The sequence below is a fragment of the Anomalospiza imberbis genome, chromosome 28 (assembly GCF_031753505.1).
Source record: "Anomalospiza imberbis isolate Cuckoo-Finch-1a 21T00152 chromosome 28, ASM3175350v1, whole genome shotgun sequence".
Classification (NCBI taxonomy): Eukaryota; Metazoa; Chordata; class Aves; order Passeriformes; family Viduidae; genus Anomalospiza; species Anomalospiza imberbis.
The window spans coordinates 1,550,623-1,578,563 of NC_089708.1; the positions used below are offsets into that span (position 1 = coordinate 1,550,623).

General features: G+C 57.0%; 2 protein-coding genes across 2 annotated transcripts; both read left to right on the forward strand.

The window, feature by feature from the left end:
• The first annotated feature begins 1,863 nt into the window (after positions 1-1,863).
• On the forward strand, positions 1,864-5,561 carry NPM2 (nucleophosmin/nucleoplasmin 2). Its single transcript, XM_068174392.1, has 9 exons — positions 1,864-1,933; positions 2,026-2,111; positions 3,155-3,271; positions 4,095-4,188; positions 4,716-4,828; positions 4,989-5,017; positions 5,097-5,133; positions 5,303-5,363; positions 5,488-5,561. The coding sequence occupies exons 1-8, from the start codon at positions 1,876-1,878 to the stop codon at positions 5,345-5,347; spliced, it is 579 nt and encodes a 192-aa protein (XP_068030493.1). The 5' UTR covers positions 1,864-1,875; the 3' UTR covers positions 5,348-5,363; positions 5,488-5,561.
• Positions 5,562-5,764: 203 nt separating this feature from the next.
• On the forward strand, positions 5,765-27,710 carry FGF17 (fibroblast growth factor 17). Its single transcript, XM_068174352.1, is given in 7 exon segments — positions 5,765-5,769; positions 6,744-6,992; positions 7,109-7,145; positions 10,253-10,430; positions 21,639-21,745; positions 22,721-23,004; positions 27,596-27,710. Coding segments are annotated over 7 exon segments (975 nt in total).
• Positions 27,711-27,941: the final 231 nt, after the last annotated feature.

Here is a 27,941-nt window from a genome sequence, read left to right on the forward strand (position 1 = left end):
AACAACACGGGGGGACACAGGGGACATCGAGGGACACGAGGGACACGGGGGGACATCGAGGGACATGGAGGGGACACGGAGGACATGGAGGGACACGGAGGACACGGGGGACATCGAGGGGACATCGAGGGACACGGAACAACACGGGGGGACACAGGGGACATCGAGGGACACGAGGGACACGGGGGGACATCGAGGGACATGGAGGGGACACGGGGGACATGGAGGGACACGGAGGACACGGGGGACATCGAGGGGACATCGAGTGACACGGAAAAACACGGGGGAACACAGGGGACATCGAGGGACGTGGGGGACATCGAGGGACATGGAGGACATCGAGGGACGCGGAACAACACGGGGGGACATGGGGGACATCGAGGGACACGGGGGACATGGAGGGGACATGGAGAGGACATCGAGGGACACGGAACAACACGGGGGGACACAGGGGACACGGGGGGACACGGGGACACGCGAGGCAAGGGGACACGAGTGATACGAGGGGACACTGGAGAACGCGGGGGGACATGGAGGGGACACGGGGGACATCGAGAGGACACGGGGGGACACGGGGGGACATCGAGGGACATGGAGGGGACATGGAGAGGACATCGAGGGACACGGAACAACACGGGGGGACACAGGGGACATCGAGGGACACGGGGGACATCGAGGGACGTGGGGGACATGGAGGAGACATGGAGAGGACATCGAGGGACACGGGGGGGACACGGGGGACATCGAGGGACATGGGGGACATCGAGGGACACGGAACAACACGGGCTGACATGGGGGACATGGAGGGACACGGGGGACATCGAGGGACATGGAGAGGACATCGAGGGACACGGGGGGACACGGGGGACATCGAGGCACATGGAGGGGACATGGAGAGGACATCGAGGGACACGGAACAACACGGGGGGACACAGGGGACATCGAGGGACACGGGGGACATCGAGGGACATGGAGGGGACATGGAGAGGACATCGAGGGACACGGAACAACACGGGGGGACACAGGGGACATCGAGGGACACGGGGGACATCGAGGCACGTGGGGGACATCGAGGGACATGGAGAGGACATCGAGGGACACGGGGGGACACGGGGGACATCGAGGGACGTGGGGGACATCGAGGGACACGGAACAACACGGGGGTACACAGGGGACATCGAGGGGACATCGAGGGGACATCGAGGGACACGGAACAACACGGGGGTACACAGGGGACATCGAGGGGACATCGAGGGGACATCGAGGGACACGGAACAACACGGGGGTACACAGGGGACATCGAGGGGACATCGAGGGGACATCGAGGGACACGGAACAACACGGGGGGGACACGGGGGACATCGAGGGGACATCGAGGGGACATCGAGGGACACGGAACAACACGGGCTGACATGGGGGACATGGAGGGACACGGGGGACATCGAGGGACATGGAGAGGACATCGAGGGACACGGGGGGACACGGGGGACATCGAGGCACACACACAGAGCGCGGGGACACGCAGGACGGGGCCACCACCAGGCACGTCCCCACGCGGTGACCTGTCACACCGCGCGGGGGGATTGGGGGGGGGGGCTGCTGGGGCTCCCACGCTCATTAGCACCCCCACCTGAGCGGGTAATTAACTAATTAACACTAATTACCATGGGCGGGGGCGCTGCGGCCCTATAAGCGCCGGCTGTGGGGCGGCGCCGCTGTCTGTGGGGTTCCCCTTCGGGCCGACTGCTTCGGGTGAGTGTTTTGGGGCGGGGGGAGTTTTGGGGGCGCTGAAGTTTTGGGGGCGCTGAAGTTTTTGGGGGCGGGGGTCCCACAGCTCCACGTGCCGCCCCCGCCAGGCTGTGCCACCCCCGAGCCATGTCCTTCACGGACAGCACCGACAGCGGCTCCGACAGACCCGTGTCCGTCCTTTGGGGTGAGTGTCGCCCCCCACCCCACAACCCCACACCCCCCCCGGGGTGTCCCCACCCCCCCAAAATGCGGCTCTGTCCCCTCGTGTCCCCGCAGGGTGCGAGCTGAGCAGCGCAAGGAGCTCCTGCACCTTCCGGGTGACCGACGACTGGCGCTGCGAGCAGCAGCTGGTCCTGCGCACGGTGCGTGACCCCCCCAAAAATATCCCTGAAACACCCCCCAAAAAAAAAAAAAAAAATCCCGACCCCCCCCCTTAAAAAGAAACCCCCACCCAAAAATACCCCTAAACCCCCCCCACAAAAAAAATCCCAAAATCAACCCCTAAAAATATATTCCCAAATACTCTTAAAACCCTCCCAAAAAAACCCAAAAATATCCCTAAACCCCCCAAAAATATCCCCCCAAAATATCCTTAAACCCCCCCAAAACCCGAAAAAATAACCCCCCAAAAATACTCCCCCTAGAACCCCAAAACAGGAAAAAAAATACCCCAGCCCTAAAAAAACCCAAAATCCCAAAAAATGCTACAAAAAAGCCACTAAAATAAAAAACCCCAAAAGCCTCAAGAAACACCCCCCAAAAAAACCCCAAGATCTCAGAAAAATGCCCCCCAAAATAACCCAAAACCTAAAGAAATGCCCCCCAAAAATAACCCCAAAACCCAAAAAAAAAACCAAAACAAAAAATATCCCCCCAAAAAAACCCAAATCCCAAAAAATACCCCCCACAAAAAAAAACCCAAAACACCCCCCCCAAAAAAAAACCAAAAAACCCCAAACCCGCTAATAATACTCCTAAAACCCCAAAACCCCAACAAATATCCCCCAAGAAAAACGCCAGGAAACCCAAAACCCCGCGGGGGTTGAGGGGGGTTTATTCTTTCCGCTGCCCGGGATTAATTCCGGGCTTAATTAATTAATTAATCGGGATGTGGCGGGCAGGGAGGAGGCGATTGTGTCCCTCAGCCCCCCCCATATTCCCGGGGGGTTTGGGGGGAGCCTGATCCCCGGTTTTGGGGGGGATGAATTAGTGAGGATCGGGGCTGCGCTCACCCCGCTGCACCCCAAAAACCCCTGGGGGTCCCGTGCCAGGTTTTCCCCTCAGTCCGGGGGTGCATTCCATGCTCTGCTCACCCCCAAAAAGGGTGAGGAGCACCTTTGGGGATTTTGGGGTGTTCTTCTGCGGGGATTCCCTGATTTCCTTCTTCCCCCCCCTCCTCCCCCAGGTCTGCCTGGGGGAGACGGCCCGGGATGAGTTCCACGTGCTGGAGGTGTTGGCCGAGGACGGCGACAGCCAGACCCCGGTGCCGCTGGCCACGCTCAAACCCTCGGTGCTGCCCTCGGTGAGTGCCCGGCGAGGGCTCCGGGGGCTGCTCCGGGGGCTCCAGGCTCATGTCCGGGCTCCTGCCCCGGGGGAGAGCCCCGGGGGCTCGGGGCTCCTGCCCCGGGGGAGAGCCCCGGGGGCTCGGGGCTCCTGCCCCGGGGGAGAGCCCCGGGGGCTCGGGGCTCCTGCCCCGGGGGAGAGCCCCGGGGGCTCGGGGCTCCTGCCCCGGGGGAGAGCCCCGGGGGCTCGGGGCTCCTGCCCCGGGGGAGAGCCCCGGGGGCTCGGGGCTCCTGCCCCGGGGGAGAGCCCCGGGGGCTCGGGGCTCCTGCCCCGGGGGAGAGCCCCGGGGGCTCGGGGCTCCTGCCCCGGGGGAGAGCCCCGGGGGCTCGGGGCTCCTGCCCCGGGGGAGAGCCCCGGGGGCTCGGGGCTCCTGCCCCGGGGGCTCCAGGCTCGTTCCCGGGGGAGAGCTCCGGGGCGAGCTCCGGGGGCTGCTCCGGGGCTCCCTCCCGGGGGAGAGCTCCGGGGCGAGCTCCGGGGGCTGCTCCGGGGCTCCCTCCCCGGGGGAGAGCTCCGGGGGCTGCTGCGGGGCTCGGGGCTCCTGCCCCGGGGAGAGCTCCGGGGAGAGCTCCGGGCTCTGGGGACTCCGCTCCTGCCCCGGGGAGGGCTCTGGGGACTCCGCTCCGGCCCCCGGTTTGTGGGGGCTGCTGCTGTCCCAGTGGCCGTCGCTGTCGCGGGGAGGGCTCCGGAGGTCTCCGCTCCTGCTCCCGGGGAGGGCTCTGGGGGCAGGGGGCTGCTGCTGTCCCGGGGGGCTGCCAGGAATTGTTTGCACCCCCACTTTCCAGGCCTCGCTGTCCGGAGTGGAGCTGACCCCCCCAGTGACCTTCCGCCTGCGCGCCGGCTCCGGCCCCGTCTATGTCAGCGGCCAGCACGTGTCCAGTGAGTATCGGGGTGTCCCCCACCCCCCGACCCCCCCACGTGTCCAGTGAGTATCGGGGTGTCCCCCACCCCCCGACCCCCCCACGTGTCCAGTGAGTATCGGGGTGTCCCCCACCCCCCTACGTGTCCAGTGAGTATCGGGGTGTCCCCCCCACGTCCAGTGAGTGTCGGGGTGTCCTCCACGTGTCCAGTGAGTTTCGGGGTCCCCTCCATCCCCTGACCTCCCACCCCCTGTCTAATGAGTATCGGGGTTCCCTCCATTCCCTGACCCCCCCCCCACGTGTCCACTGATTATTGGGGTTCCCCTCGCGTGTCCAGTGAGTATCGGCGTCCCCCTGACCCCCACTCCCTGTCTAGTGAGTATCGGGGTCCCCTCCACGTGCCCAGTAAATATTGGGGTGTCTCCCGACCCCCCCCCCACGTGTCCCATGAATATTGGGGCCCCCCCCACCCCATATCCCGTGAGTATCGGGGTCCCCCGACCCCCCCGCAGCGGGGTCTGGGGGCTCAGCCAGGCTCTCCCGCAGTCATGGACCTGAGCTCGGGTGAGGAGGAGGAGGAGGAGGAAGAGGAAGCAGCAGACGAGGCCCCCAAGAAGCCCCCCAAGGGCTCAGGTGCCCAGAAGGGCGGCACTGCCAAGGTCAGCACCTGAGGAGTGAGGCCAGAGGTGTTTTGGGGTCCCTGTGACACGGGGAAGGGGGTGGGGACCCCAAATTCCTCCCTGTTATGGGGATGAGGTGTGACCTTCATCCCTCGGGGAGGAAGAGTCCCCATCCTCCATCTCTTTCTCTCTCCCGCAGAAGAGGAAGCGGGAAAAGGAGGAGGAGCTGTGAGTATGCAAATCCTGGGGCGGGGGGGTCCCCCGTGGCCGGGACCCCAATCCCAACCCCCCCTTCTCTCCCGAGCAGGAACAGCCTCGCCCCCGAGGGTCCCCCTCCCGCCAAGGTAGGAGCTGCTGGGGGCGTCCCCTGCACCCCCTAATCCCACGGGATAACGGGATCAGGGGTTCGGGGGGGGCAGAAGGGTCGGGCAGCAGCAGCTGGACACAAAACTGGGGGCGAAGCGCAGATTTGGGGCTCCCCCAGCGCCTTCAGCCCCCTCCCCGTTCCCGCAGGGACGCGGAGCCGGCCGGGGCAGGAAAGCAGCACCAAAGAAATGACGGGAATTCCATCCAGGTGAGGACTGGGGTCCCCACAGAGCTGGGGGGTGCCTTGGGGTGCCCCCAGCGCGGGGCTGGGGCGGCTCCGACCCCACAGCGGGGTCACCCTGGTAAAATCCCTTTTCCCCCTTCCCTTCCAGGTGCCTGGAAGCAGCAGCAGCTGGTGGTGGTGGTGGTGCCGATCCCAAAATAAAGCACGTTTTGCACTCCTGGAGCCCCGTGCTGCTGCGGGGGGGGGCTGTGGGAGCACCCCCCACCCTGGATTTGGGGGGCCGGGGCTGTGAGAAGGGGACAAGGCGGGATTTAGGGACAGACAGGATGGGATCCCACTGACCTGGCCGGGATTTGGGGGCTCCAGAGGGGACCTGAACCCCACTTGGGGCACTGGGGGGGGTTAACCCCGCTCACACCCCCGGGATGGGGTTGGGGACAGAGGGGACAGGGCCGGTCCTGTCCGGCAGGGCCACCGCGACAGCGGCGCTGTCACTCCAGCCTGTCCTCACCCCGCGGGGGCTGTGGCACCCCCGGGAGGCGCTGACAGCTCCCGGCCCCGCAGCGGGGGGACATCCCGGGGGGCGCTGACAGCTCCGCAGCCATCAATCATCCCCCGGGAGCGGGGGGGGCCGCGGGAGGGGCTCCCGAACCGGGGGCTGCCCCCTTTGTGGTTCTGGGGGGCTGCAAAGTGCGCTTGGGCTGAATTCCAGTCCCGGGGGGGGTTAATTTGGGTTGGTTTGATGGAATCGGCCCCCCACCCTCCTGCGGTTTGGGGGGGTGGGCTCCCTGCTGCTCCCCCTCCTGCCTCTCCTGGGGGAAACTGAGGCACGAGTCCGAAGGCAGGTGAGGTCTGAAGGGGCGCCCCCCTCCCCCGTGGTGCCCCTCGGGGACCCCCCCCAGGGCGGTTTGACCCCCCCAGGGCGTCCCCAGCTCCCCGCCGCGGGATTTATCAGGCATTTAACACCTCCCTGGCCAGCAAACGGTGCCTGGGGGGATCCCCGGCCTCCCCCTGCGGGGGGAGGGGGTCCCCAGAGCCCCCCCCAGCGCTGGAGCAGCTGCTGAGCCCCTCCTGAGGTGGGTGAGGCACAGCCCGGGGCTGCGCGGTCACCTGGTGGCACCAGAAGGTGACAGAACCCCTCTGTCCCCAAGGCGCGGTGCGCTCGGGGCGGGGGCAGCTGGGGACCCCCAAGCCGAGCCCCCGTCCCCTCGTCCTGCCCCATCCCCCCGTCCCGGGCGGGCCCCAGCCCCTCCCTGCGGGGCTCTCCCCCCCTCCCAAAGCCGCCCCTCCGGGCCGGCCCCGGCCCCGCGCGGCTCCATGGAGCGGGGGGCTGCGGGCACCGGGCCCGGCACGGGCGGCTGATGGCGAGGGCACAGCACGGAGCTGGGTGCCCCCCGGGCACAGGACGCGCAGCCCCCAGGGCCGGCGGGAGAGGAAGAAGAGGAGGAAGAGGAGAAGCCCCCAGCCCCGCTGCCTCCCCCACGAGCCGGCGCTGCCGCGGAGCTTCGGGCATCGCACGTGGGCTCGGAGCACCCCGGGCTCCACCCGCTCGTCCCCTCGGCCGCCCCGGGCGGGGGGACCGGCCCTGGAAGGAGGCGAGGGGAGCGCTGCGGGCAGCGCCATGCAGCCCCTGACCCTGCAGAACCTGTCCCTGTAAGCCCCGAGCCCCCGCTGCCACCCCCGGGTCGTTCTCGGCTTTCCCCGGGCTGGGGGAAGGAGGAACCGCCCGGGCCCCCCCGAAAGTGCCCGGTTTTCCCTTTTTCCCGCAGATGTTTCCAGCTGCTCGTGTTCTCCTGTCAGACACAGGTAGGTGCGGGGGCTTTGCGGGCCCCGGGGTGGGCGAAGCCGCGTTGGTGACCCCAGAGCTGCCGCTTGGCTTTGGGGGGGTTCCCGGGGTGGGCGGGGGGGCAGCCCGGGGTCCCATCCCGAGTGGCTCCGGGCAGGGCAGGGATGGTGCCGGGGGGTCGTGTGTGACCTCGAGGGGGTTCAGTGATGGCGATGCCCCCCCCAGAGCCCTGCGGAGGGTCCGGGTGAGGCTGGCACGGAGCCCAGCCCCGCTCGGGCAGGGCCGCGCCAGCTCCGCCAGCCTCGGGCTCCCGGAGACCGCCCGGGCTCGCCCCGAGGGGGTTAACGGGATCCGGACCCTCCTAGCGGGGGTGCGAGGTCGACACCCCCTCCCCTCTCCCCCGCACCCTCTAGGGCTGCTCCGACCCATTTTTTGTGAGCTTTAGAAAAGCGGCGGCTTTTAAAATCCACTGTTCCATATCAGCACCCTCTGCTGCCCGGGGCCGCGGCCCCCGCGGCCTTAAAACATCCTCGCCACCTTTTTTCTTTTTTTTTTTTTTTTTTTTTTTTTTTTTTTTTTTTTTTTTTTTTTTTTTTCCCAAGGTAAACGCTTTTATTTCTTTGAAAATGAGAGGGGAAGGGAAGCGCCTTTGATGGAGAGGGGCGCCCCCCAATCCCATCCCACCTCCCCCGGCCAACCCCAAAGGCGTTAAAGCGGATCCCGGCAGAAAACGAGTCCTGGCAGCGCACAAAGGTGGCGGGGAGGGATTTGGGGCGCTGGCAGTGCCCCCCACCCTCCCCGGGCCGGACATCCCATGCGTTCCCACCCAGCGAGGCGATTCCGCATCCCGGGAATGCGGGAGGCAGGTCCTGACTCCCCCGTCACCCCCGAGGTGATGCGTGGACCCCAAAGTGGCAGCGCGACCCCAAATGTCCCCCTGTCCCACGCCTGGGTCTCATGCCCTGCCCGCAGCCCCTTCAGGGCCGGTTTTGGGGTCTCTCAGGTGCTGCTCGCACCGGGGTCGAGCCGAGTTTTCCCTCGGGATGTTCTGGTTGGAGTCTGGACTGGGGACCCCAAACCCCCCTCGTCACCTGCCCTTGACCAGCTCCGCTTTTGCCTCCAGCATCCCGCGATTAGGAAAAGCCATGGAGCCGTTCTGGGGTTCCCGGGGCGTTCATCCCATTCCCAGGGTGGGTCGGGAGCGGGTGGCTCCGCTCCTGGGAGTTGGGCCATCCCCTCCGAGGATTTCGGGGGTCATTTTAGGGCCCCTTGAGGGGCTCGCTGGGTGCTTCCCCAGCTCAGCTCCTGCTTCCCGACGTGTCCCAAATTCCAGCTGAGCATCCCTGGGATGGGAGACTCCTTCCCTGCAGCCCGGTTGTGCTTGGAATCCTCTTTTTTTTTCTCTCTCCTCCCCACCTTTTTTTTCTCCTCCCCTCTTTTTTATTTTCCCATTCCCCCTCCATAGTGTCCCCAGGGGTTTTCCACGCTGAGGGAGCATCACCGCCCCACAAACAGCTCCGAGCTCCGGGCGAGCCTTTCCCGACCTTGCGTCTCCGCCTTCCCAGGGCTTTCCCTGTATTCTCCCGGATGCCCGGGAATGTTGTGGAGGAACAGCAAAATCTCTTTAAATTCCCCATCCCAAACCCCAAAGCATCCCATGGATTCTCCCGCCCTCGATCCCGGATTTCCCTGCGCCCCTCGAGCCGGGAATGCTGCGGAGGAACAGGAAAAATCTTTTTAAATTCCCCATCCCAAACCCTTCCCTGGATTCCCCCGCCCTCAATCCTGGGAATTTTGTGGAGGAACAGGAAAACCTCTTTAAATTCCCTATCCCACACCCCAAAGCGCCCCTCTGGAGCCGGGAATGCTGTGGAGGATCAGGAAAACCTCTTTGAATTCCCCATCCCAAACCCTTCCCTGGATTCTCTCGCCCTCGATCCCGGGAATTTTGTGGAGGAAGAGGAAAACCTCTTTAAATTCCCCATCCCAAGCCCTTCCTGGATTCTCCCGACCTCGGTCCCCTCGAGCCGGGAATTTTGTGGAGGAACAGCAAAATCTCTTTAAATTCCCCATCTCAAACCCTTCCCTGGATTCTCCCGACCTCGATCCCAGATTCCCGCGCCCCTCGAGCCGGGAATTTTGTGGGGGAACAGGAAAATGTCTCTAAATTCCCCATCCCAAACCCCAAAGCATTCCCTGGATTCTCCCGCCCTCAATCCTGGGAATTTTATGGAGGACCAGGAAAATCTCTTTAAATACGCAAAAGCATTCCCTGAATTCTCCCGACCTCGATCTCCTTGAGCCGGGAATGTGGTGGAGGAAGAGGAAAACCTCTTTAAATTCCCCATCCCAAACCCTTCCCTGGATTCCCCCGCCCTCAATCCTGGGAATTTTGTGGAGGAAGAGGAAAACCTCTTTAAATTCCCTATCCCACACCCCAAAGCGCCCCTCTGGAGCCGGGAATGTGGTGGAGGAACAGCAAAATCTCTTCAAATTCCCCATCTCAAACCCTTCCCTGGATTCTCCCGACCTCGATCCCAGATTTCTGCGCTCCTCTGGAGCTGAGAATGTTGTGGAGGAAGACGAAAACCTCTTTAAATTCCCCATCCCAAACCCTTCCCTGGATTCCCCCGCCCTCAATCCTGGGAATTTTGTGGAGGACCAGGAAAATCTCTTTAAATACGCAAAAGCGTTCCCTGAATTCTCCCGACCTCGATCTCCTTGAGCCGGGAATGTGGTGGAGGAAGAGGAAAACCTCTTTAAATTCCCCATCCCAAACCCTTCCCTGGATTCCCCCGCCCTCAATCCTGGGAATGCTGTGGAGGATCAGGAACACCTCTTTAAATTTCCCATCCCAAGCCCCAAAGCGCCCCTCTGGAGCCGGGAATGTGGTGGAGGAAGAGGAAAACCTCTTTAAATTTCCCATCCCAAGCCCCAAAGCGCCCCTCTGGAGCCGGGAATGTGGTGGAGGAAGAGGAAAACCTCTTTAAATTCCCCATCCCAAGCCCCAGAGCAATCCCTGCTCCAAGGGCCGCTCCCAACCCGCGCCCCCCCGGCCGCGCTCCCCCCGCCGTGCCCCGCGCACCCCGGACGGCATTGATTTGATTTTTTCCCTCTGCGGACAAAGGGGCAGAACCAACCGTCTCCTAATTTTAACCAGCACGTGAGGGAGCAGGCGGCCGTGCCGGACCGGCTGAGCCGCCGCCAGAGCCGCGAGTACCAGCTCTACAGCCGGACCAGCGGCGGGCACGTCCAGGTGCGCGGCACCAGCGTCACGGCCACCGCCGAGGACGGCGACAAGTTCGGTGAGGAGCGGAATTCGGTGGGGATCCCCTGGGAATCACCTGGGAAGTGGCGCTTCCCAAAGGGTTTTGCAGGGATGGCAGCTCTGGATGGGTTGGTCAGGGAAAAATCTCCGTAAAAAAAGAACAAAAGTGGTCCTCGAGTGAGGATGAGCGTCACTAATAAATTGCCAGGTTTGAATCACCTTGGAATCAGCTGGGAAGTGGCGCTTCCCAAAGGGTTTTGCAGGGATGGCAGCTCTGGATGGGTTGGTTAGGGAAAAATCCCTGTCAAAAAGAAAATAAAAGGGATCCTCGAGTGAGGATGAGTGGGCACGTCCAGGTGCGCGGCACCAGCGTCACGGCCACCGCCGAGGACGGCAGCAAGTTCGGTGAGGAGCGGAATTCGGTGGGGATCCCCTGGGAATCAGCTGGGAAGTGGCGCTTCCCAAAGGGCTTTGCAGGGATGGCAGCTCAGGATGGGTTGGTTAGGCAAAAATCTCCGTAAAAAAAGAACAAAAGGGATCCTCGAGTGAGGATGAGCGTCACTAATAAATTGCCAGGCTGGGAATCACCTTGGAATCAGCTGGGAAGTGGCGCTTCCCAAAGGGTTTCGCAGGGATGGCAGCTCTGGATGGGTTGGTTAGGCAAAAATCCCTGTCAAAAAGAAATAAAAAAGATCCTCAAATGAGGATGAGTGGGCACGTCCAGGTGCGCGGCACCAGCGTCACGGCCACCGCCGAGGACGGCGGCAAGTTCGGTGAGGAGCGGAATTCGGTGGGGATCCCCTGGGAATCAGCTGGGAAGTGGCGCTTCCCAAAGGGTTTCGCAGGGATGGCAGCTCTGGATGGGTTGGTTAGGGAAAAATCTCCATAAAAAAAGAACAAAAGTGGTCCTCGAGTGAGGATGAGCGTCACTAATAAATTGCCAGGCTGGGAATCACCTTGGAATCAGCTGGGAAGTGGCGCTTCCCAAAGGGTTTTGCAGGGATGGCAGCTCTGGATGGGTTGGTTAGGGAAAAATCTCCGTAAAAAAAGAACAAAAGTGGTCCTCGAGTGAGGATGAGCGTCACTAATAAATTGCCAGGTTTGAATCACCTTGGAATCAGCTGGGAAGTGGCGCTTCCCAAAGGGTTTTGCAGGGATGGCAGCTCTGGATGGGTTGGTTAGGGAAAAATCCCTGTCAAAAAGAAATAAAAAAGATCCTCAAATGAGGATGAGTGGGCACGTCCAGGTGCGCGGCACCAGCGTCACGGCCACCGCCGAGGACGGCGACAAGTTCGGTGAGGAGCGGAATTCGGTGGGGATCCCCTGGGAATCAGCTGGGAAGTGGCGCTTCCCAAAGGGTTTTGCAGGGGTGGCAGCTCTGGATGGGTTGGTTAGGGAAAAATCTCCGTAAAAAAAGAACAAAAGTGGTCCTCGAGTGAGGATGAGCGTCACTAATAAATTGCCAGGTTTGAATCACCTTGGAATCAGCTGGGAAGTGGCGCTTCCCAAAGGGTTTTGCAGGGATGGCAGCTCTGGATGGGTTGGTTAGGGAAAAATCCCTGTAAAAAAAGAATAACAAATGATCTTCAAGTGAGGATGAGCGTCACTAATAAACTCCCAGGCAGGGAATCAGCTGGGAAGTGGCGCTTCCCAAAGGTTTTTGCAGGGATGGCAGCTCTGGATGGGTGGGTTAGGCAAAAACCTGCACAAAAAACCAAAGTAAAAATGGTCCTCAAGTGAGGATTAATGTCATTTTTATTATTGTCACTAATTCCCAGGCAGGGAATCGCCTGGGAAGTGGCGCTTCCCAAAGGGTTTTGCAGGGATGGCAGCTCTGGATGGGTTGGTTAGGGAAAAATCTCCATAAAAAAAGAACAAAAAGTGATCCTCGAATGAGGATGAGCGTCACCGATAAATTGCCAGGCTGGGAATCACCTGCAAACCCAAAGGGCTTTGTGGGAATGGCAGCTCTGGATGGGTTGGTTAGGGAAAAATCCGGAAAAAAAGAAAAGTAAAAATGATCTTCAAGTGAGGATGAGCGTCACCAATAAATTGCCAGGCTGGGAATCACCTGCAAACCCAAAGGGCTTTGTGGGAATGGCAGCTCTGGATGGGTGGGTTAGGCAAAAACCTGCACAAAAACCAAAATAAAAATGGTCCTCAAGTGAGGATTAATGTCATTTTTATTATTGTCACTAATTCCCAGGCAGGGAATCGCCTGGGAAGTGGCGCTTCCCAAAGGGTTTTGCAGGGATGGCAGCTCTGGATGGGTTGGTTAGGCAAAAATCTCCATAAAAAAAGAACAAAAGGGATCCTCGAGTGAGGATGAACGTCACTAATAATTTGCCAGGCTGGGAATCACCTTGGAATCACCTGCAAACCCAAAGGGCTTTGCGGGAATGGCAGCTCTGGATGGGTTGGTTAGGGAAAAATCCGGAAAAAAAGTAAAAATGATCTTCAAGTGAAGGATGAGCGTCACCAATAAATTCCCAGGATGGGAATCGCTTCCCAGGCTTGGGCAGTGGCGCTTCCCAAAAGGTTTTGCAGGAATGGCAGCTCTGGATGGGTTGGTTAGCCAAAAATCCGGAAAAAAATAAAAGTAAAAATGATCTTCAAGTGAGGATGAGCGTCACTAATAAACTCCCAGGCAGGGAATCGCCTGGGAAGTGGCGCTTCCCAAAGGGTTTTGCAGGGATGGCAGCTCTGGATGGGTTGGTTAGGCAAAAATCTCCATAAAAAAAGAACAAAAAGTGATCCTCGAATGAGGATGAGCGTCACCAATAAATTGCCAGGCTGGGAATCACCTGCAAACCCAAAGGGCTTTGTGGGAATCGCAGCTCTGGATGGGTTGGTTAGGGAAAAATCCGGAAAAAAAGAAAAGTAAAAATGATCTTCAAGTGAGGATGAGCGTCACCAATAAATTCCCAGGATGGGAATCGCTTCCCAGGCTTGGGCAGTGGCGCTTCCCAAAAGGTTTTGCAGGAATGGCAGCTCTGGATGGGTTGGTTAGCCAAAAATCCGGAAAAAAATAAAAGTAAAAATGATCTTCAAGTGAGGATGAGCGTCACTAATAAACTCCCAGGCAGGGAATCGCCTGGGAAGTGGCGCTTCCCAAAGGGTTTTGCAGGGATGGCAGCTCTGGATGGGTTGGTTAGGCAAAAATCTCCATAAAAAAAGAACAAAAAGTGATCCTCGAATGAGGATGAGCGTCACCAATAAATTGCCAGGCTGGGAATCACCTGCAAACCCAAAGGGCTTTGTGGGAATGGCAGCTCTGGATGGGTTGGTTAGGCAAAAACCTGCACAAAAAACCAAAGTAAAAATGGTCCTCAAGTGAGGATTAATGTCATTTTTATTATTGTCACTAATTCCCAGGCAGGGAATCGCCTGGGAAGTGGCGCTTCCCAAAGGGTTTTGCAGGGATGGCAGCTCTGGATGGGTTGGTTAGGCAAAAATCTCCATAAAAAAAGAAATAAAAAAGATCCTCAAATGAGGATTGAAGTTACTGTTTACTGCTATAATTTATTACTCTTTATTAATATAAAAATTGCTAATTATTGCTATAATTTATTATTTATTAATATAAAAATTGCTAATTATTGCCATAATTCATTATTATTTATTACTACAATAAATTACCATTTATTACTATATTTTATTACTCTTTATTACTATAATTTATTACTATTTATTAGTATAATAATTTCTATTTATTGCTCTAATTTATTACTATTTATTGCTGTAATTTATTGCTATTTATTACTATAAAATTTGCTATTTTTTAGTATAAAAAATTGCTATTTATTGCTCTAATTCATTACTATTACCATACTCTATTACTATTTATTACTGTAATAAATTACTCTTTATTGCTATAATTAGTAATTGAAATTACTAATAGTAATTTAAAAAGTATTAAAACACTCTAAGGTCTAAACCCTAACACTGATAATAATTTTTACAGCCTCTAATAATAATAACAACCCCCTAATAATAATAATTTAAAAATACTTAATAATAATAATAATAATAATAATAATTTAATAAGAAGGATCCAAAATAATAATAAACCCCTAATAATAATAATAAAAATCCTAATAATAATAATAAACCCCTTATAATAATAAAAAACCTAATAATTAAAAAATCCCTAATAATAAAACCAAATAATAAATAATGATAATAAATAAATAATAAACAAAATATAATAATGAAAAATAATAGAAAGCCCTAATAATAAAACCTAATAATACAAGAAATAAAAATAAACAGAATAATAATAAAATATTAAAATAAATAATAAATGGAAACCAATAAAATCATTAAGCTGCTAATAATAAAAAACCCTAATAATGAAAGCTGATAATGATAAATATTAATAAATAAAATATATTTAAATAATAAAATATAATAACAAAAATCTGTGGGAATTCTGGGAAAATCCACTGAATTCCTGGAGGATCCACAGGAATTCCGGGGGAATCCACTGAATTAATGGAAAATCCATGGAATTCCGGGAGAATCCACAGAATTCTGGGAAAATGAATTAAAATTCCGGGAGAATCCGTGGGAATTCCTGGCAAATTCACTGGAATTCTGGAAAAATCGAAGGGGATTCCGGGAAAATTCGTGCTGGAGAATCCACAGGAATTCCGTGAGAAGCCATAGAATTCTGGGAAAATTCACTTAAATTCCTGGAGAATCCATGGGAATTCTGGGAGAATCCACTGAATTCATGGAAAATCCACAGAATTCCGGGAAAATCCATGGGAATTCTGGGGGAATCCACTGAATTCGTGGAAAATGCACTTAAATTCCTGGAGAATCCACTGGAATTCCTGGAAAATCTGTGCTGGAGAATCCACTGAATTCATGGGAAATCCATGGAATTCCAGGAGAACCCATTTGAATTCCTTGAGAATCCACTGAATTCATGGAAAATTCCCTTAAATTGCTGGAGAATCCATGGGGGTTCTGGGAGAATCCACTTGAATTCTGGGAGAATCCACTGAATTCATGGAATATTCACTTAAATTCCTGGAGAATCCATGGGAATTCTGGGAGAATCCACTGAATTAATGGAAAATTCACTTAAATTTCTGGAGGATCCATGGGAATTTCAGGAGAAGCCACAGAATTCTGGGAAAATTCACTTAAATTCCTGGAGAATCCATGGGAATTCTGGGAGAAACCACTGAATTAATGGAAAATTCACTTAAATTTCTGGAGGATCCATGGGAATTTCAGGAGAAGCCACAGAATTCTGGGAAAATTCACTTAAATTCCTGGAGAATCCATGGGAATTCTGGGAAAATCCACTGAATTCATGGAGAATCCATGGAATTTCGGGAGAATCCATGGGAATTCCGGGAGAATCCACTTGAATTCTGGGGGAATCCACTGAATTCATGGGAAATTCACTTGAACTCCTGGAGAATCCATTTGAATTCTGGGAGAATCCACGGAATTCATGGAAAATTCCCTTAAATTCCTGGAGAATCCACTGGAACTCCAGGAAAATCCGTGCTGGAGAATCCACTGAATTAATGGAAGATCCATGGAATCCCTGGAGAATCCATGGGAATTCCAGGAGATTCCACTGAATTCATGGAAAATTCACTTAAGTTCCTGGAGAATCCACTTGAATTCTGGGAGAATCCACTTGTATTCGGGGAGATTCCACTGAATTCATGGAAAATTCACTTAAGTTCCTGGAGAATCCACTTGAATTCTGGGAGAATCCACTTGTATTTGGGGAGAATCCACTTGAATTCATGGAAAATCCATGGAATTCTGGGAGAATCTACTGGAGTTCTGGGAAAATCCACTTAAATTCCAGGAGAATCCATGGAAATTCGGGGAGATTCCACTGAATTCATGGAAAATCCATGGAATTCCGGGCAAATCCACTTGAATTCCGGGAAAATCTGTGGAATTCCAGGAGAACCCACTTAAACTCGGGGAGAATCCACGGGAATTCCCGGAGAATCCGTGGAATTCACGGAGAATCTACTGGAATTCTGGGAAAACTCGTGCTGGAGAAGCCCCTTAAATTCCAGGAGAATCCACTGAATTCATGGAAAATCCATTTCAATTCAGGGATAATCCATTTGAATTCCGGGATGATCCACTTAAATTCCAGGAGAATCTGTGGGAATTCCGGGAGAATCCACTGAATTCATGGAAAATCCATGGAATTCTGGGAGAATCTACTTGAGTTCTGGGAAAATCCGTGCTGGAAAATCCATGGAATCCATGACAATCCACTGAATTCTGGTAAAATCCACTTAGAATTCCCATGGATTCTCCTGGAATTTGGGAGATTCCACTGAATTCATGGAAAACCCATGGAATTCCAGGCAAATCCACTTGAATTCCGGGAAAATCTGTGGAATTCCAGGAGAATCCACTTAAATTCGTAGAGAATCCACTGGAATTCTGGGAAAATCCATGCTGGAGAATCCACAGAATTCTGGGAAAATTCACTGATTTCATGGAAAATCCATGGAATTCTGGGAGAATCCACTTAAATTCCTGGAGAATCCGTGGGAATTGCGTGAGAATTTACTGGAATTCCAGGAGAATTTACTGGAATTCCAGGAAAATTTACTGGAATTCTGGAAAAATTAGTGCTGGTGAATCCGCGGGAATTCTGGGAGCATCCACCTAAATTCCAGGAGAATCGACTGAATTAATGGAAAATTGACTGAATTAATGGAAAATCCACGGGAATTCCGGGAGAATTCACTTAAATTCCTGGCAAATCCTTGTAATTCCTGGAGAATCCATGGGAATTTTGGGAAAATCAAAGCGAAATCCTGGAGAATCTACTGGAATTCCAGAGAAATCCTTGCTGGAGAGTCCGTTGAATTCCTGGTGAATCTGCGCGAATTCTGGGACAATCCACGGAATTCTGGGAAAATCCACTTGAATTCCGGGAGAATCCACGGGAATTCTAGGAAAATCCATGGAATTCCGGGAGAATCCACTTAAATCCGTGGAGAATCCGTGGGAATTCCTGGAGCATTCACGGGGGAGGAGCTGAGGGGCGGCAGGGACAGTGACAAGAATGGGCTGGGGGTGACACAGGTGGATTTTGGGGTGCTAAAGACGGGTCTGGGGGTGACAGATGCACTGAGGGGTGGCAGGGACAGTGACAAAAATGGGCTGGGGGTGACACAGGTGGATTTTGGGGTGTTAAAGATGGATTTGGGGGGTGACAGGGACGGATTTGGGGTGTGAGATGAGCTGAGGGACATCAGAAGCAGTGACAAAAATGGGCTGGGGGTGACACAGGTGGATTTTGGGGTGTTAAAGATAGATTTGGGGGGTGACGGATGGATTTGGGGTGACAGATGCACTGAGGGGTGGCAGGGACAGTGACAAAAATGGGCTGGGGTGGCAGGGGTGTGTTTGGGGTGATAAAGATGGGTTTGGGGGTGACAGGGATGGGTTTTGGGGTGATATAATGGGTTTGGGGTGGCAGGGATGGACTTGGGGTGACAGACGAACTGAGGGGTGTCAAGGGTGGTGACAAAAATGGGCTGGGGGTGACAGAGATGGGTTTTGGGGTGACAGGGACGGATTTGGGGTGTGAGGTGAGCTGAGGGACATCAGGAACAGTGACAAAAATGGGCTGGGGACAGCAGAGATGGTTTCAGGGTGCTGAAGATGGGTTTGGGGGTGACAGGGCAAACTTGGGGTGACAGATGAACTCAGGGGTGGGCTGGGGGTGACACAGATGAGCTGAGGGGTGGCAGGAGCAGTGACAAAATTGGGCTGGGGGTGGCAGGGGTGTGTTTGGGGTGATAAAGATGGGTTTGGGGTGACAGGGATGGATTTGGGGGGACAGATGCACTCAGGGGTGGTGACAAAGATGGGGTGACAGAGATGAGCTGGGGTGACAGAGATGGGTTTTGGGGGTGACAGGGACGGATTTGGGGTGTGAGATGAGCTGAGGGACATCAGGAGCAGTGACAAAAATGGGCTGGGGGTGACACAGGTGGATTTTGGGGTGCTAAAGATGGGTTTGGGGTGACAGGGACGGATTTGGGGTGACAGATGAACTCAGGGGTGGTGACAAAGATGGGGTGACAGAGATGAGCTGGGATGACTGAGATGGGTTTTGGGGGTGACAGGGACGGATTTGGGGTGTGAGATGAGCTGAGGGACATCAGGAGCAGTGACAAAAATGGGCTGGGGTGACACAGGTGGATTTTGGGGTGCTGAAGATGGATTTGGGGGGTGACAGGGATGGATTTGGGGTGACAGATGCACTGAGGGGTGGCAGGGACAGTGACAAAAATGGGCTGGGGGTGGCAGGGGTGTGTTTGGGGTGATAAAGATGGGTTTGGGGGTGACAGGGATGGGTTTTGGGGTGATATAATGGGTTTTGGGGTGGCAGGAATGGACGTGGGGGACAGGGATGGGTTTTGGGGTGATAAAGATGGGTTTGGGAGGGTGACAGGGATGGACTTGGGGGGACAGATGAACTCGGGTGGTGACAAAGATGGGATGTCAGGGATGAGCTGGGGTGACAGAGATGGGTTTGGGGTGACAGGGACGGATTTGGGGTGACAGACGAACTGAGGGACATCAAGAACAGTGACAAAAATGGGCTGGGGGTGGCAGAGGTGGATTTTGGGGTGCTAAAGATGGGTTTGGGCGTGACAGGGATGGATTTGGGGTGACAGATGAACTCAGGGGTGGTGACAAAGATGGGGTGACAGAGATGAGCTGGGGTGACAGAGATGGGTTTTGGGGGTGACAGGGACGGATTTGGGGTGTGAGATGAGCTGAGGGACATCAGAAGCAGTGACAAAAATGGGCTGGGGTGACACAGGTGGATTTTGGGGTGTTAAAGATGGATTTGGGGGGTGACAGGGATGGATTTGGGGTGACAGATGCACTGAGGGGTGGCAGGGACAGTGACAAATATGGGCTGGGGGTGGCAGGGGTGTGTTTGGGGTGATAAAGATGGGTTTGGGGGTGACAGGGATGGGTTTGGGGGTGATATAATGGGTTTGGGGTGGCAGGGATGGATTTGGGGTGACAGACGAACTGAGGGGTGTCAAGGGTGGTGACAAAAATGGGCTGGGGGTGACAGAGATGGGTTTTGGGGTGACAGGGACGGATTTGGGGTGTGAGGTGAGCTGAGGGACATCAGGAACAGTGACAAAAATGGGCTGGGGGCAGCAGAGATGGTTTCAGGGTGCTGAAGATGGGTTTGGGGGTGACAGGGCAAACTTGGGGTGACAGATGAACTCAGGGGTGGGCTGGGGGTGACACAGATGAGCTGAGGGGTGGCAGGGACAGTGACAAAAATGGGCTGGGGGTGGCAGGGGTGTGTTTGGGGTGATAAAGATGGGTTTGGGGGTGACAGGGATGGGTTTTGGGGTGATATAATGGGTTTTGGGGTGGCAGGGATGGACTTGGGGGACAGGGATGGGTTTTGGGGTGCTAAAGATGGGTTTGGGAGGGTGACAGGGATGGACTTGGGGGGACAGATGAACTCGGATGGTGACAAAGATGGGGTGTCAGGGATGAGCTGGGGTGACAGAGATGGGTTTGGGGTGACAGGGACGGATTTGGGGTGACAGGGACGGATTTGGGGTGACAGACGAACTGAGGGACATCAAGAACAGTGACAAAAATGGGCTGGGGGTGACACAGGTGGATTTTGGGGTGCTAAAGACGGGTCTGGGGGGTGACAGGGCAAACTTGGGGTGACAGATGGACTCAGGGGTGCTGACAAAGATGGTTTATGGGGTGTCAGGGATGAGCTGGGGTGACAGTGATGGGTTTTGGGGGTGACAGGGACGGATTTGGGGTGACAGACGAACTGAGGGACATCAGGAGCAGTGACAAAAATGGGCTGGGGGTGACACAGGTGGATTTTGGGGTGTTAAAGACGGGTTTGGGGGTGACAGGGATGGATTTGGGGTGACAGATGCACTGAGGGGTGGCAGGGACAGTGACAAAAATGGGCTGGGGGCGGCAGAGATGGTTTTGGGGTGCTAAAGATGGATTTGGGGTGTGAGATGAGCTGAGGGGCATCAGGAACAGTGACAAAAATGGGCTGGGGGTGACACAGGTGGATTTTGGGGTGCTAAAGATGGGTTTGGGGGTGACAGGGATGGATTTGGGGTGATATAATGGGTTTTGGGGTGGCAGGGATGGACTTGGGGGACAGGGATGGGTTTTGGGGTGATATAATGGGTTTGGGAGGGTGACAGGGATGGACTTGGGGGGACAGATGAACTCGGGTGGTGACAAAGATGGGATGTCAGGGATGAGCTGGGGTGACAGAGATGGGTTTGGGGGTGACAGGGATGGATTTGGGGTGATATAATGGGTTTGGGAGGGTGACAGGGATGGACCCGGGGGGACAGATGAACTCAGGGGTGCTGACAAAGATGGTTTATGGGGTGTCAGTGATAAGCTGGGGTGACAGAGATGGGTTTTGGGGTTGGCAGAGATGGATTTGGGGTGACAGACGAACTGAGGGGTGTCAGGGGTGGTGACAAAAATGGGCTGAGGGTGACAGAGATGGGTTTGGGGTGACAGATGATCTCCGGGGTTTTGGGGTGGGCTGGGGGTGACAGAGGAGCTGAGGGGCGGCAGGGACAGTGACAAAAATGGGCTGTGGCTGACAAGGGCAAACTTGGCGTGACAGATGAACTGAGGGGTGTCGGGGTGGTGACAAAAATAGGCTGGGGGTGACAGAGATGGGTTTGGGGTGCTAAAGATGGGTTTGGGGGTGACAGGGATGGATTTGGGGTGAGAGATGAACGGAGGAGTGTCAGGAACAGTGACAAAAATAGGCTGGGGGTGACAGAGATGGGTTTTGAGGTGATATAAGGATTTGGGGGGTGGCAGGGGTGGACTTGGGGTGACAGATGAACTGAGGGCTGTCAGGGGTGGTGACAAAAATTGTCTGGGGGCAGCAAAGGTGGGTTTTGGGGGGTGGTAGGGAGGGATTTGGGGTGACAGATGAACTGAGGGGTGTCAGGGGTGGTGACAAAGATGGATTTTGGGGTGCTAAAGATGGGTTTGGGGGTGACAGATGAACTGAGCGGCGGTGACACAGACGGTGACAAAGTCTGTGGAAGGTGACAGCGCAGGGGCCAGCTCCTGCTTTTCCCCAAGGAACAACATCTCTTGCTCCATTCTGGGGGGGACGGGAACCGGGGGGATTTGGGGCTGGGGGTGTCGCAGCCCCCCAGGACGTGTCCCCTCCTCGCAGCCAAGCTGATCGTGGAGACCGACACCTTCGGGAGCCGCGTGCGGATCAAAGGCGCCGAGAGCGAGAAGTACATCTGCATGAGCCGGAGGGGAAAACTCATCGGGAAGGTGAGTCGGGGGCACCCCCAAATCCCTGCGAGCCGGCTGGGCTGGGCGCTCTGGGCGATCTCCCCGACCCCTTTTCCTCCGTCCCTGCCCGTGCTGCTCAGCCTGGGCGCCGCAGGAGGAGGATCCGGGGAGCTGCTCCCGGGGCAGGGGGGTGAATCCATTGGGGATAGGTTGGGGGGTGGCAAAAGGGGGTTTTGGGGTGTTGGAGGTGGGGTTTGGGGGTGATAAAAGGGGGTTTTGGGTGATGGGGAGGGGGTTTTGGGGTAATAAAAGAGGGGGGGCTTGGGGTGATGGTGGGTTTTGGGGGGATGGTGGGGTTTGGGGTGATAAAATAAGGTTTTGGGGTGATAAAAGGGGGTTTTGAGGTGAAGGAGGTGGAGTTTTAGGTGATAAAAGGGGGTTTGGGGTGATGGAGGTGGTGTTTGGGGTGATAAAAGGGGGTTTGGGGGGGATGGATGTGGGGTTTGGGGGTGATAAAAGGGGGGTTTTGGGGGGATGGATGTGGGGTTTGGGGTGATAAAAATGGGGCTTCGAGGTGGCAAAATGGGTTTGTGGGGGTCAGGGGTGGTCTGGGGGTGACAGAGGTGAACTGAGGGGCATCGGGGCAGTGACAAGAATGGGCTGGGGATGACAGAGATGGGTTTGGGGGTGCTAAAGATGGGTTTGAGGAGTGAACTGAGGGGCATCAGGGGTGGTGACAAAGATGGCTTAGGGGGTGTCAGGGATGAGCTGGGGCTGGCAGAGATGGATTTTGGGGTGATAAAGATGGGGGGAGTCTCAGAGATGCTCTGGGGGGAGTCTCAGAGATGCTCTTGGCGGTCTCAGAGATGCTCTTGGAGGTCTCAGAGATGTTCTTGGGGGGTCTCAGGGATGGGCTGGAAGCTCCCAAAGACGATCTGGGTCACTCCAACCCCTCTCAAGTCCCACCCCAACCCCCTCGGTCCCTAAACCCCCTCTCTCCTCGCCGTCCCGCAGCCCAACGGGAAGAGCAAGGACTGCATCTTCACCGAGATCGTGCTGGAGAACAACTACACGGCCTTCCAGAACGCGCGCTACGAGGGCTGGTACATGGCCTTCACCCGCCGGGGCCGGCCCCGCCGCGCCTCCCGCAGCCGCCAGAACCAGCGCGAAGCTCATTTCATCAAGCGCCTCTTCCGGGGGCAGCTGCCCTTCCCCAACGCCGAGCGGCAGAAGCACTTCGAGTTCGTGGGCTCCTCATCGCCCACCCACCGCTCCCGCGGGCCCCGCACGTAACCCCGGCCCTGCCCGAGCTGTCCCCGTGTCCTCCCCTCGGGGGCTGTGCCCGTGTCTTCCTCTCGGGGACTGTCCCCGTCCTGCCCGAGCTGTCCCCGTGTCCTCCCCTCGGGGGCTGTCCCCGTGTCCTCCCCTCGGGGGCTGTCCCCGTCCTGCCCGAGCTGTCCCCGTGTCCTCCCCTCGGGGACTGTCCCCGTGTCCTCCCCTCGGGGGATGTCCCCGTGTCCTCCCCTCGGGGGATGTCCCCGTGTCCTCCCCTCGGGGACTGTCCCCGTCCTGCCCGAGCTGTCCCCGTCCTGCCCGAGCTGTGCCCGTGTCCTCCTCTCGGGGCCTGTCCCCGTCCTGCCCGAGCTGTCCCCGTGTCCTCCCCTCGGGGGCTGTCCCCGTCCTGCCCGAGCTGTCCCCGTGTCCTCCCCTCGGGGGCTGTGCCCGTGTCCTCCCCTCGGGGGCTGTGCCCGTGTCCTCCCCTCGGGGGCTGTCCCCGTGTCCTCCCCTCGGGGGCTGTCCCCGTGTCCTCCCCTCGGGGACTGTCCCCGTGTCCTCCCCTCGGGGGCTGTCCCCGTCCTGCCCGAGCTGTCCCCGTGTCCTCCCCTCGGGGGCTGTCCCCGTGTCCTCCCCTCGGGGGCTCTCCCCGTCCTGCCCGAGCTCTCCCCGTCCTGCCCGAGCTCTCCCCGTCCTGCCCGAGCTCTCCCCGTGTCCCCCCCTCAGGGACTGTCCCCATGTCCTCCCCGGAGCTGTCCCGTGTCCTCTCCCCGGGGGGCTCTGTCCCCATCTTCCCCGGAGCTATCCCGGAGCTGTCCCCGTGTTGTCCCCGTTCTCCCTGGAGCTGTCCCCATGCTGTCCCCGTTCTCCCTGGAGCTGTCCCCATGCTGTCCCCATGCTGTCCCCGTTCTCCCTGGAGCTGTCCCCATGCTGTCCCCATGCTGTCCCCATGCTGTCCCCGTCCTCCCTGGAGCTGTCCCCATGCTGTCCCCATGCTGTCCCCGTCCTCCCCGGAGCTGTCCCTGTCCTGCCCCAGGGCTGTCCCTGCGCTGTCCCCGCTCCCAGCGCTGCGGTTTTAACTCGTTCGTTTAAAACTGGTTTGGGTTGGAAGCGCCCCGAGGGAGGGGAGGGCAGGGTTTGGGGGTGGTGGCGTCCTGAATCCTGGAGTGTGCCGGGGTGTCCAGGGACTTTGTGACTTTCCCCCTCACAGGTGGTCAGTGGGGTCCTGAATCCTGGAGTATCCCATGATATCCAGGCCTTATCAGCTCTTTGGAGATGGTGATGGTGATCCCAAATCCCTGGAGCATCCCATGGAATCCAAATCCCATGGAATCCATGGACTTGGTGACTTCTCTCAGGGATGGTCAGTGAGGTCCTGAATTCCAGGCCTTACCAGCCCTTTGGAGATGGTCAGTGGGGTCCCAAACCCCTGGAGCATCCCATGGAATCCACGTTCCCCACACAGGGACTTTGTCCACTTCCCTCAGGGATGGTCAGTGAATCCCTGGAGTGTCCTGGGGTGTCCAGGGACTTTGTGACTCCCCTCAGAGGTGGTCAGTGGTGTCCTGAATCCTGGAGCATCCCATGATATCCAGGCCTTATCAGCTCTTTGGAGATGGTGATGGGGGTCCCAAATCCCTGGAGCATCCTGTGGAATCCACCTTCCCCACACAGGGACTTTGTCCACTCCCCTCAGGGGTGGTCAGTGGGGTCCCAAATCCCTGAGCACCCCATGATATCAACGTTCCCCACACAGGGCCTCTGTCCACTCTCCTCAGGGATGGTCAGTGACTCCTGAATCCTGGGGTGTCCAGGGACTTTGTTCACACCTTTCATGGTCAGTGGTGTCCTGAATCCTGGAGCATCCCATGATATCCAGGCCTTATCAGCTCTTTGGAGATGGTGATCCCAAACCCCTGGAGCATCCCGTGGAATCCACGTTCCCCACCCAGTGCCTTTTTCTTCTTGTCAGCTCACCTTGTCCCTGTGCCACCACCCCAGGACACGTCCCCGTTCCCCCTGGCCTCAGCTCTCGGTTCCAGGGGTGGTTAGGAGCAGCCATGAGCCTGCAGGGTGTCCCCTTTGGGGTGGGGTGTCCCCTCAGGCTGGGATTCTGAGCCCCCAGCCCCCAGGGCCAGCACTTGCGTCCCCACCCCGTGGGGTCCCCGCATTATTTATTGGGGGGAAGGTCTGTGCCCTCTCCCGGTGGCACTGGCTGGCACAGGGATGCCGTGGGTGCCCAGCAGGCCAAAAAGAAGCTGCCTTTTGGTGATTTTTATCTCACTGCTGATCGTGTTTCGTGTGTTTTGGCCAATTCTGTTGTTTATGAGTTGGTTTTAGGCCTAAGCCTTTGGGCTCGGGAGTTTCTTGGTGTAAAGGAGGCAGCCCCGAGGAAATAAAAGTGAGTGTCCAGATTTGGGGCCTGGGGGTGTTTTCCTTCCCGTGCCAAGGCCGTGCCCGCTGGGACGGGGGACCCAGCACGGCGTCCCCTGTGCCACCAGCCCGTGCTTGGGGACAGGAGCAGCAGGGTGAGGGTGGCGACTGACGGGGACTCCCTGGGGCCACCATCCCTCTTTGGGATCAGGTTGGATCCTGAAGGTGGCAGCTGCACCCTGGTGACCAGGACAGCACCCCCAGAGGGGCACCAGGGTGGTACCCACTGTTCTCCTATAAGGAATCACCCCAGGGTGGCACCCACTGCTCCCCCGTAGGGCACGGGGGTGGCACCCACTGTTCTCCTATAAGGAATCACCCCAGGGTGGCACCCACTGCTCCCCCATAGGGCACCAGGGTGGTACCCACTGTTCTCCTATAAGGAATCACCCCAGGGTGGCACCCACTGTTCCTCCATAGGGCACAAGGGTGGCACCCACTGCTCCCCAGAGGGGTACCCAGGGTGGTACCCACCGTTCCCCCATAGGGCACCGGGGTGGTACCCACCATTCCCCTATAGGGCACAAGGGTGGCACCCACTGTTGCCCCACAGGGCAGCACCCCCAAAGTGGCACCAGGGTGGTACCCAGTGTTCCCCTATAAGGCAACGGAGGGGGACCCACTGTTCCCCTATAGGCCAGCACCCCCAGACTGGCACCAGGGTGGCACCCACTGTTTCCCCTATAGGACATCACCACCAGGGTGGCACCCACTGCTCCCCCATAGGTCAGCACCCCCAGAGGGGTTCCCATCACCGTACCCCGTTTTGCCCCTCAGAACATCACCCTTGGTGTGGTACCCAGGGGGTACCCGGTGTTGTCACCCTCAGCGTGGTCCCGGTGTGGTACCCCCGTTGTCCCCAGAGCATCACCCCTGTCCTGGTCCCTGCTGTTCCCTGCACCTGGCATCACCCTGGGAGTGGCACCCAGGTGGTATCCCCTGTTCTCCACACTCAGGGCATCGCTCTGGTACCCCCTGATCCCCACCCAGGGCATCCCCCGCAGCCTGGTCCTCAAATCCCATCCCCTCAGCCTGCTCCCCACATCACATCACCCTCATCCTGGTACCCCCAAATCCCATCCCCTCAGCCTGGTCCCTCCTGTTCCCCAAATCCCGTCACTCTAAGCCTGGTCCCTCCTGTCCCCCCAAATCCCATCCCCTCACCCTGTCCCCCCAAATCCCATCCCCTCACCCTGTCCCCCCAAATCCCACCCCCCTCATCCTGGTACCCTCAAACCCACTCCCCTCATCCTGGTACCCCAAATCCTATCCCACTCATCCTGGTACCCCCAATCCCATCCCCCTCATCCTGGTACCCCCAAATCCCATTCCCATTTGGTACCCCAAATCTCATCTTCTTCATCCTGGTACCCCCAAACCCCATCCCCTCATCCTGGTACCCCAAACCCCATCCCCCTCATCCTGATATCCCAAATCCCATCCCACTCATCCTGGTACCCCCAAATCCCATTCCCTCAGCCTGGTACCCCAAATCCCATCCCCTCATCCTGGTACCCCAAATCCCATCCCCCTTATCCTGGTACCCCCAAATCCCATCCCCTCATCCTGGTACCCCCAAATCCCATCCCCTCAGCCTGGTACCCCCAAACCCCATCCTCTTCAGTCTGGTACTCCCAAACCCCATCCCCTCATCCTGGTACCCCCAAATCCCATCCTCTTCATCCTGGTACCCCCCAAACCCCATCCCCCTCATCCTGGTACCCCCAAACCCCATCCCCTCATCCTGGTACCCCCCAAACCCCATCCCCCTCATCCTGGTACCCCCAAACCCCATCCCCTCATCCTGCCATTATCACCGTCCCCCCTGTTCTCCTGCCGGGACCACCAGCCCGGCTGCCCCCCCGACCCCGCTGCTGTGCCCCCTCCCCATCATCGCCTTCCCCGTGACAATGCCCGGGGCGGCGGCGGCCGGACGGACCCTTGGGGGGCCGTAATCCCCGAACCGGGGCTCCCCCCGCCCCTACAAAGCCCGGCTGGGCTGGGGGGCAGAAAATTATAACAGTTCGAGTTCAATGGAGCTTTAAAGCAGGAGGGAAATGCAACACCCGGCAATTAGGGGCGAACAATGCCCCGGCGCCGATGCCCAGGTGTGGCGGCCGGAATTAGCCGAGCGGCCACGGTGATTTTGTTTTTCCCCTCCCGTTTCCTTCGGCCCCACAGCCCCGGCTCCTTGTTCCTGCAGGAATTCGAGACATTCTTGAAAGGAGAAGGCTTTGAGAAAGGAGCCGACTGGGCCCGGACCCTCCCTGCCCCCGCCGCCCCCTCCCCGGTTTAGCCAAAGCTTCAAAGGTAGAGGAGTTCCCTTTGTGTAATCTCCGCTTTAATTTTTCCCCTGTCCCTTTTTTTTTTTTTTTTTTTCCTCTCTTCTCCTTCCCAAGCCCTTCCTCTCTTTTCTTTCAGGGTTTTTCCCCTTCCTCCCCTCTCTTTCTTCTCGACCTCCCGGGATAGAAAGGGCTCGGAAGGGTGAGTCCTTTTTAATTATGGCTGGAGAAGGAGAGAGAAAAGA

Bases quoted from the DNA above. Each gene is read 5' to 3' on its own strand.
- NPM2 (XM_068174392.1), top strand. From the start codon at position 1,876: ATGTCCTTCACGGACAGCACCGACAGCGGCTCCGACAGACCCGTGTCC. The intron at 2,112-3,154 runs GTGCGTGACCCC...CTCCTCCCCCAG, and splicing joins AGCAGCTGGTCCTGCGCACG to GTCTGCCTGGGGGAGACGGC. The intron at 5,134-5,302 runs GTAGGAGCTGCT...CCGTTCCCGCAG, and splicing joins AGGGTCCCCCTCCCGCCAAG to GGACGCGGAGCCGGCCGGGG.